Source organism: Vitis vinifera, chromosome 3, assembly GCF_030704535.1.
Source record: "Vitis vinifera cultivar Pinot Noir 40024 chromosome 3, ASM3070453v1".
Classification (NCBI taxonomy): Eukaryota; Viridiplantae; Streptophyta; class Magnoliopsida; order Vitales; family Vitaceae; genus Vitis; species Vitis vinifera.
This window is the reverse complement of record NC_081807.1, coordinates 2,117,866-2,128,104: the sequence shown is the minus strand read 5'-3', so window position 1 is coordinate 2,128,104 and position 10,239 is coordinate 2,117,866. Positions and strand designations below refer to the sequence as shown.

The 10,239-nt window shown below is 36.2% G+C and overlaps 1 protein-coding gene across 1 annotated transcript; it reads left to right on the top strand.

The window, feature by feature from the left end:
* The first annotated feature begins 3,209 nt into the window (after positions 1–3,209).
* Positions 3,210–7,875, top strand: LOC104878206 (mechanosensitive ion channel protein 6). The gene is made up of 5 exons (XM_010648155.3): positions 3,210–5,023; positions 5,519–5,645; positions 6,103–6,396; positions 6,510–6,712; positions 7,223–7,875. The coding sequence occupies exons 1-5, from the start codon at positions 3,264–3,266 to the stop codon at positions 7,521–7,523; spliced, it is 2,685 nt and encodes an 894-aa protein (XP_010646457.1). The 5' UTR covers positions 3,210–3,263; the 3' UTR covers positions 7,524–7,875.
* Positions 7,876–10,239: the final 2,364 nt, after the last annotated feature.

Sequence of the window (10,239 nt, the reverse complement as noted above, 5' to 3'; positions counted from 1 at the left end):
CTTTATATAATATTTCAAGTAATAGATGAATCCATATTTGAGAAAATCTCAGAGGTAGAAACATCAAAAGAGGCTATAAAAATTATATAAAGGTAATGAACGTGTCAAGTGAATGAAGTTGCAAACATTAAAAGGTAAATTTGAGTATTTTTGCATGAATGACTCTGAATCTATCTCAGGTTATTTTGATCGAGTACAAACCATTGTTAACCAGATACGGGTTTATGATGAAAAGCTTGATGATCAACAAATAGTAAAGAAAATTATGTGATCTTTAAGTGCAAGATTCGACTCTTCTATTACAACAATTGAGAAAGGAAAAGATATTCACTCTTATGATTGAAGGGTTAATGAGTTCATTGTATTCACATGAAGAACGAATGAATCAGAGAATCAACTTTACACATTTTAAGCAAGCTCTGCAGAGTAAAACATCTACTAGAGGTCGTGGTGGCCAACAAGGTGGTAGAAGCCATGGTCGTGGCAGAGGTAGAGGAAGACACGATAACTTCAACAATAAGGATGAAGATAGTGACACAAATTCTTTTAAAGGAAGGGGCAACACTTCTAGACCTAAAAACAAGTCACACATACAATGCTTTAGATGTAAAAAGTATGGACATTATAAGTCACAATGTTGAACGAAATTACAAAATGAACAAGACGAGCAGCAAACACCGTCGAGGTAGAGCAGAATTTAGTATCAGCCTACAATGTAGCAACATCAAATGTATATCGCCAAGATGTTTGATATCTTGATACAGGATGTAATAATCATATGTGCGATAAGAAAACATTGTTTTCACAATTATATGAATTAGTCTATGACGAAGTTAATTTTGGAAACAAATCCAAAGTTTTGATCATGGACAAAAGTAATGTTAAAATATATTCTAAAGATAGTATTGATGTTACTATAGTAGATGTATTTTTTGTTCCGAATCTTTTTTGGAATTTGTTAAGCATAAGACAATTAACAGGAAAAAAAAAACAGATCATTAATATTTCTAATGGAGCTTGCACCCTTAGTGATAAAAATAAGAAGATGTTTGCAAAAGTGCAGATGATAAAGAATATAATGTTTCCTATGTTTCTTCAAGCAAAAACTTTATTTAGTTTGAAGACAACAATGGAAAATAGCAATTAGCTTTGGCATATTCGATTTGGTCATCTCAATTTTCATGGGTTGAAGTTGTTAGTGCAAAAGAATATGGTAACAGGATTACCTATGATTGATATTCCAAATCGTGCATGTGAAGGATGTCTCATTGGGAAACAACATAGAAATTCTTTTTTAGTTGTAAGATCCAAAAGTGCTAAACAACCTTTGGAGTTGGTGGATAAGGTAAGATCTCTTGGTCACAATAAATATATTCTGACCTTTATAGACGATTTTACAAGAAAATTTTGGATTTATTTGTTAAAAGAAAAATCTAAGGTTTTTAACAAATTTAAAGAATTCAAAGTTCTTGTTGAAAGACAAAGTGGTTGCAATATTAAGATATTGAGATTGGATAGAGAAGGAGAGTTCACTTCCAATGAGTTTTATAATTATTGCAAAAGTTAGGGTATTCAACGACAATTGACATCTAATTATACACCTTAGCAAAATGATATATTTGAAAGGAAGAACAAAACCATTATTGAAATGACAAGAAGTATGCAGAAGGCCAAGTCTTTTCCAAAAACTTCTTGGACATAAATTGTGATATGTGTAGTGTTCTTATTGAATATGTGTTCTACTAAAACAATTTTTGGAAGAACACCTGAGGAAGCTTAGAGTGGTCATAAGCTTATAGGTTTAGTTAACTTTTATCTATTTGTAGATTATGATCTTATTTCATATGAATGAGCAGCAAGCAACAAGAAGTTGATTCAAGTAATAAATGAAGAAATTCAATCTATAGAGAAGAACAATACAAGAGAGCTAACTACTCTTCCAATTGAAAAGAAGTCTATAGGTGTTAAATGGGTTTATAAGACAAAATATAAACATGATGGTAAAGTTGATTGGTTTTAGGCAAAATTGGTTGCAAAAGGCTATAAACAAATGTCAAACATTGATTATTATGAAGTTTTTTCACCAGTTGCTAAACTAGATACCATTTGCATGATAATTGCACTTGCAACTTAAAAAATGTAAAAAATTCACCAAATGGATGTGAAGTCCGCATTTCTTAATGGTGTACTTGAAGAAAAAGTTTTTGTTGAATAACCACTAGGATATATTACGGAAGGTTAAGAGAAACAGGTTTATAAACTTAATAAGGTATTTTATACACGCGGAATATTGATACCTATTAATTACAACATGGATTTCAAAAGAATCATTGTGAGCACACACTTTACATCAAGTTAAATTTTAATGGTGATGTAGATGTTGTATGCCTCTACATGGATGATTTAATATTTATAGGAAATTGTCAACAAATGTTTGAAGATTTTAGGGAGGCAATAAAACAATAATTTGAAATAATAGATTTGGAATTAATGTTTTATTTTCTTAGAATTGAAGTCCAACAAACAAATGATGGTATATTTATCTCACAAAAGAAGTATATTATAGACATTCTAAAGTGACTCAAAATGGAATCATCATCAGTAATCCGTACTCCTCTTGCAAAGCAACTAGAAATGAAAAAAGAAGGTTCTGAAGAATTAGTAAATCCTACATATTTCAAGGGCATGGTAGGAAATCCTACATATAACCCGAAGTATAATTGATTTATTATAAATAGGATGGAAAGTATAATAAATAAATTTTTATTTTTAACAAAGTATTATCGGTTCGCGTGGGTTATTCAAGGCATTGTTTTATTGTGGTTCAAACGTAAGTTTTCTATGTTGCATTGGCGATTAGAAAATAGGAAATTTGATAGGATTGTGAAGCGAGTTTCCTTCTGTTTCTCTGAAAATCGGGAGATATGCAGTTTTGCCGAGAAAAGCAGAGAAAATTAGTGCGTTATTTTGTTGGCACACAAAGCAAGGCTGATACCTTGCAATGCCGTTAGAGTCGGAAATTTGATCATGAAGCGGTATGATGGATTCTCTTAATAAGTCGGTTATGAGTGCAGTTTCCGAAAGATTTTTTAATTTTTTAATATATTTAAAAAAATTTATTTTTCAAATATTAGAAACACTAAAAATACTTATAATTTCGTAATAACGAGCCGACGTACTTAAGTCTCGTGGTTCTTATAAGAATACACGTCTCGGCTGGTGGACCTGACGATTCCATTGGTGAACAACAGCAGCCGATTTTGATGCATCACGAGGGTGACAGAATGAGGTCAGGAGATTCTGGCGAGGCTGATCGGAAAGAGGTTATAGTGAAGATCGACGGCGAGGATGAGGGTGGCGGAGGCCCCAGCAGCAGCGGCGGTAGTGGTGTCGGCGGCAGCAGTGGTAGCCGTGGTAGCGGTGCTAGCAAGATATGGAGAGAATCGAGCTATGACTTTTGGAGAGATGAGTGCGAGACTGAACGAAAAAGTGGTCCGAGATTTCAGTTCCAGCAGCCGTTGGCGACGGAGGATCCACCGTCTAAGCTGATTGGCCAGTTCTTACACAAACAGAAAGCGTTGGGTGATTTTTCTCTTGATATGGATATGGAGATGGAAGAGCTGAGAAATGAGAGGAAGAAACCTCCGACACCAGAGAGTACCATGCACCCAAAGATGTCGTCCATGGAGATGAAGTTATCGTTTCAACACCTGACCACCGGAGCAGCTGAAATGAGTTCTGAATCCGTTAGAAGATCCTACATGGATAAGGATGTTTCTGATGAAGATGACATTAGACAAGTCAGTTGTGACAATCCAGACGGTGAAGTTTTGAGGTGTACTTCAAACATGGAGTTTCAAAGGAAGTCGAGTTTGTTAAGAAACAAGACCAAGTCAAGGTTGGCAGATGGTCCAGAATATGTAATGAAGTCCGGTTTATTGCCCAAAACACGTCTGTTTCCAAAGTCTGGGGTGTTCAAATCAGGATTGTTGGGGATATCTGAGGAAGAAGAAGAAGATCCGTTCGTCGTGGACGACCTACCCGAGGAGTTCAAGGGGTCAAACTTTAGTGTTTGGACTATTCTTCAATGGTTAATTCTCATTTTGTTGGTGGTACTATTAGTTTGTAGTCTTACGATACATCCATTCAAGGGTAGGATTGTTTGGAAACTCAGGTTGTGGAAATGGGAGGTGATGGTTTTGGTATTGATATGTGGTAGATTAGTTTCTGGCTGGGGGATACGGCTCGTGGTTTTCTTTATTGAAAGAAATTTTCTTCTTCGGAAACGGGTTTTGTATTTTGTGTATGGATTGAGGAAGGCAGTTCAGAATTGTCTGTGGTTGGGTCTTGTTCTGATTGCTTGGAATATTATGTTTGATAGGAAGGTTAAGAGGGAGACAAAGAGCAATGCCCTTAAGTATGTGACTAAGACTTTGGTATGCCTCTTGGTGGGTGTCATGATATGGCTACTGAAGAGCCTCATGGTTAAGGTCCTTGCATCTTCTTTCCATGTGAGCACATTCTTTGATCGAATTCAGGAGTCTTTATTTAATCAATATGTGATCGAGACTCTATCAGGTCGACCTTCGCTTGAGATAGAGCACCATAAGGATGAGGAGCAGAGTATTTTGGCTGAACTTACGAAGTTTCAGAATGCAGGAATTGCAGTGCCCCCTGAACTCAAGGCAGCCGCCCTCCCGCCATCGGGTCGGAGGGTGATAGGGAGCGGAGGTCTCCAGAAAGGCTCTGTAGTAGAAAGTCTAAGACTTTCAGGCACAATTTCAAAAATGCAAGATGAGGGGATAACAATTGATGACTTGCACAAGCTTAATCATGAGAATGTTTCTGCCTGGAACATGAAGAGGTTAATGCATATGGTGCGACATGAGTCCCTTGCTACACTGGATGAGCAAATTCATGGTTCAACTCACGAGGACGAGCCTGCCACCCAGATTAAGAGTGAAGATGACGCAAAAATTGCCGCAAGGAAAATATTTCACAATGTGGCCAAGCCAAATTGCAAGTAAGTTATTATTGGGTTTACATTTACCTATTTTTCTATGACATATCTGCCCCACATTTTTTCTGATTCCATCCTATTGTTGAAAAGTCATCGCACATAGTCCCTTAACAAATCCTCTCTGAGGTGATGCGGGCTGTTAAAAGTAGTTCTCTACTTACATAGCTAGAAGCTTTTATCTTCGCCGGTGTTATTTTTGCATTTTTTAAATCAAATGAAGCTCTTTTTAAATGCATGACCATACATTTTCCTGCGGAGGATTGAACAGCACTTGGATATCCTGCAAAGTAAGTCCTTGTTGTACCACCTAACAGCACCTAGACCCTTTCTCACTTGACTTTTGGCATGACACTCCTTTTAATTTACTGAGGACTATTATACTATTCAACTACTGATAATCTCTTTAATGATTCATCTCTCATGTACTCTGAGTCATCTTCAATTACATTTTGTAATCATTTTCAATTCATAAGGGGTCTTGAATGTTTTGTTTGGTAGATTCATTTACCTGGAGGACATAATGCGCTTCATGCGAGAAGATGAAGCTTTGAGAACCATGAGTCTGTTTGATCAAGGAGCATCCCACAGTGAGAAAATCAGCAAGTCGGCCCTGAAGAACTGGGTGGTAAATTATTTCTTTATTGTTTCCTTCATATTCTTTTGCCATTTCTGCGGTTACCACTGGAAGTGATTCAGTGATATTGTATGTAGCAAGCGGATTAGGTTCCAGCCAAAACCTATTATTTTATTATTTTTGAGCCCAGAGTTGAAGTGAGTGAACCCAGTGCCATCAGATGTCAATTCGTTGATGATGTAACTGACTCCAGTAGTCATCAACACAGAATTACCAGAAATTGTAAGAGAACAAAATTCACCCAACATCCACATGTTGGGTGATTTTCATGTGTGGGTTTGAATGGGAATGGGGAGTAGGCATTTTCGATTTCCAATAAACCCTCATCTATTTGAACAATGTGAGCATCCACACCCCATGGATGCATGAATATGAATTTGCAGATTCTAACACACAGCACCTATCTTTTACTCGCTGATTGATAATGTGTAAGTCTTGGTTGTTTCAGGTTAATGCTTTCAGAGAAAGGAGAGCACTTGCCTTGACATTGAATGACACAAAAACAGCCGTTAACAAACTTCATCAAATGGTGAATGTTGTAGTTTTCATAATCGTATTGATCATCTCGCTTCTTATACTAGGAATTGCAACAAAGCAATTCATGACCTACTTAAGCTCTCAGCTTCTCCTAGTCGTATTTATATTTGGGAACACCTGCAAAAATATATTTGAAGCCATAATCTTCGTATTCGTGATGCACCCTTTTGATGTGGGCGATCGGTGTGAGATTGATGGAGTTGAGGTACAAACAGTTGAAACTTAGTTTTGTGATCATATATCTTTTTGTGTATCCATACCTGTTGCATTTTTTTTCCATCCATTCTAGGCTCTAATTTTCATTCAAATGAGGTTCAGATGGTAGTGGAAGAGATGAACATCTTGACTACTGTCTTTCTAAGAGCCGACAACATGAAGATCGTGTTCCCAAACAGCACTCTTGCTACAAGGCCCATTGGCAATTTCTATCGTAGTCCTGACATGGGAGATGCAGTTGAATTCCTCGTCCATATTGCAACTCCAGCAGAGAAGATTGCCATGATAAGACAGAGAATATTAAGGTACGGGAAAGCATTCTCTCACTTTTCCTTTTGCTCTCTTCCTCTCTGTTTCACTCTTATACTGTCTTCTAAAACCAGGTTTGTGACAATCATTTACTTTGCTATAATCATGCCTAAATCATATCAGCCATATTACACCTACTGACAATGGCTTTTGTTTGGAGCATCGATACACATTTAAATTTCTTGGAACAAATAAGAGCTGCCCAAGCTTGGATCACTGGAAAAATTTGTGGAAAACCAGCTCAGTTTCATTATGATCAGTTTGCCTATATGCATAACAATGAGCAGATTCTTAAAGTCTTGTTTTAGATAGCATTTAGCTGCTGCATTCAACAATCCTGCATTTAGTTTCTGCATTTAATTTCATTAAAAATTCTTAAAATTTATGTTTCACAAATTTTGTTTTTTAGTGTTTGAAAAGTTCTCCCAAACAGGACTTAAATCAATCTATATATTTCCTTCTGATTATATAACTTTAATGGACTGAATCTTATGATGCCACTGCAGTTACATGGAGAGAAAGAAAGACCACTGGGCTCCTTCACCCATGGTTATTATAAAGGACTTGGAGGGTTTGAACCAGCTGAGGATGGCAGTTTGGATGGGCCACAAAATAAACCACCAAAATATGGGGGAGAGGTGGACAAGGAGATACCTTCTGATCGACGAGATAGTCAAAATTCTGAGGGAGGTCGACATTGAGTATCGCATGATACCATTGGACATCAACGTCCGCTCCATGCCCAAGCCATCTCCTGTGACATCCACTCGCCTTCCCCCTTCCTGGACAGCTAGTGGTGGTCGCTGATAAAAAGCTTATACTCTTCGCTTCGATTCAGGTCCTTGAGAGGCTTCAAGCGCCATGGCTGCAATGCCCAAGCGCCAACCACCACTGCTGGAGATGGGGTTCATGGAGAATACAGAGCTGCTCGTAGGAGAATGGACGGAGGGTGATGTTCCATTTCTTCACCCTGCACTCCTGTCTCTTTCTTTCTTCATCGATAGATTTTCAACTTTTCTTTTTCTTTTTTTTTGTTATCGTTTTCCATATTTCCCCTCTGCATTATGTAAATCACTCCTTGCTTGTCATTATACAGCGGAAACTTCAAACAGATGTAAGGATCAGTCACTATATATTTTGAATGTCATGCTTGATTCTACACCTTCTATATGTTAATTAAAACTGACACCTGCAATTTTTATCAACAGTAACTTAATCCTGCTATAACTTATTGTTAGGGCTAAAACCTAAATAAGCTCGTTATTCCTTGTTGGTCCATCACCTACAACTTAAACTTTTAGTTCACGGTATCAAAACCTTATTTGATGGGAACCCGTGAGGTTAAACTTCATCATCTATTTATTTCCTCCACATACAAGCCCTAAGAAGGTTTCCGGTGTCACGGGGTATTAAAGCTAATTCCCTGATATGTATTATTGGCTCACTATTTAACAGTTTAAGTTTATAGGTCAGTCCATAGTTCAGCACATTGAATGTCCTTTTATTAATGCGCCTACTGTATATTATGTACAACGTTTGATGCACTCATTGAAACAACTCATGACACTATAATGCCCAATATATAGACTGAAAAAGAGAAAAGCTGATGACTACAACTTCCACTCCAAAAACTGCATCGCAAGCAGAAAGAAGAGCACTAGCTGAAAGGCACTTCATTACATATCTTACCCACATGATAGGAGATAGGCTCACCTAGTACGTACTTTTCACTAGAGCAATTCCTGCCTTCAAGTGTGGTCCGCTATTCATTCTTATCTTCCTCATCATTTCATATGGCACTATCTCAGAACAGGTTGAAAATAGGACACCAACTAAGAAATGGAACTGGCTTCAACGCTTGATTCTTTGTTCGGGGCCTAAGAATGAGTTGCTGATGCTGGCTAGCCTTTAAACCCGCTATCTCTGCTAGAGAAGTTGTTTGACAACAAGGCAGGGAGAAGTCATTCTCTTATCAATAGCTGGAAGCACTGAGTGCTATAGCCCTCCTGGACCTTACGCTATCAAATACGGGGATAACTAGTTAATCTCACCCCGTGCATCACTAGCATTGTTCTGTCGTAGATTCAAATAAATGTGATTAGTGGGTTGTGGGGAATAATAATTAGCAGTCGTACCCTACTTCCCCTCCAGGAAATAGTAAGAAAATGAACTTTACATACAGCAGAGTGTCACGCTTTGGTGACGTCACCTCTTTAGCATTCATAGTCAATTTCATTTGAGAATTATCTTTTGAGGTAGATGGACCACAAATAGTTCATATAACTCTTCAAATTGAGTTGAAGGATATGAAATAATAATAGACAAATATACCCTTTAAGAACACATATAAAATATTTTATAAAATTAAGTTAAATAATTTTTTTTTTTAAATATTAAATTAAATTTTTTTCAAAAATATTAAATTAAATTAAAGTATTTAAAAAATATTAAATTAATTTTTTTTAAATATTAAATTAAATAAAATTATTTATAAAAAATATTAAATTAAATAAAAGTATTTTAAAAAATATTAAATTACATAAAAGTATTTTTTAAAAATATTAAATTAAATCAAAAATATTAAATTAAATAAAAGTATTTTTCAAAAATATTAATTTTTTTTTCTCAAAATCAACAAAGGGCATTTTTGGAAATACTGAAGGATGATATCCTTCAACTCAATTTTCATACTTTTATTGGGTCTTGGGCTCAATTTAAAGAGTTACATGAACCTTTTATTAATTTGGGGGTCCATCTACCTCCAAAACATAATTCTCCATTTAATAAACAATGGAATAGCGAAGGGGCACAAATCAACATCTACAACAACTATTGTTAATTAATTGGTGATAAAAAGATTTTGCTCACAGTGTTTCGAACATTTTTAAGTGGGTCATTCTCGCTGTTTTTATGGAAGCTACTAAAGCTGCAATGTGGTGGCCTTTTTGGAGTGGTTTTGATTGAGAGAATCTTGGATATTACTCATTTCTTCAATATGAATGAATTAGTATTCTCGATTGTATTTATAGATATTATTGGTTGTTTCTTAAATCTGAATGAATTAGTGATATTGATTGTTACTTCTTATATGTAACGATCATGTTGTTGGAATCCATGCAACGATTAATGACGAAAAATAGAAAAAAAACGAGAACGAAAAACTCGGAGATTTAACATGGTTCAGTTCATCGCCTACATCCACAAGAACAGAGAAAGAGGATTTTCATTATATTAAAATTAGGGTTACATAAAAATGGTATTTATACTAACCCATAGGAATGAAATTCCAAAAACACCCCTCCCAACCTATCGTTCACCCTACAACAAAAGAAGTACAAGCCTGAATGGTAAAATATCGTTGCTACGCTCCTGCTTAGCTTCGGCATTTTACCCATTTTTCTCCATATGTCTTTTCGCTCAAATATGAGCCACATTCTACAACAATATTCTAGTATTCTTTGATCAGAGGTTGCTGCTCATCCTGACATTCTCTTACAATGGTTTTTTTTCTGCATTGAAGGTC

Coding starts and splice junctions, on each gene's coding strand:
- LOC104878206 (XM_010648155.3), top strand. CDS start 3,264: ATGCATCACGAGGGTGACAGAATGAGGTCAGGAGATTCTGGCGAGGCT. Junction 5,646..6,102: donor CGGCCCTGAAGAACTGGGTG/GTAAATTATTTC, acceptor TGGTTGTTTCAG/GTTAATGCTTTCAGAGAAAG. Junction 6,713..7,222: donor ATAAGACAGAGAATATTAAG/GTACGGGAAAGC, acceptor ATGCCACTGCAG/TTACATGGAGAGAAAGAAAG.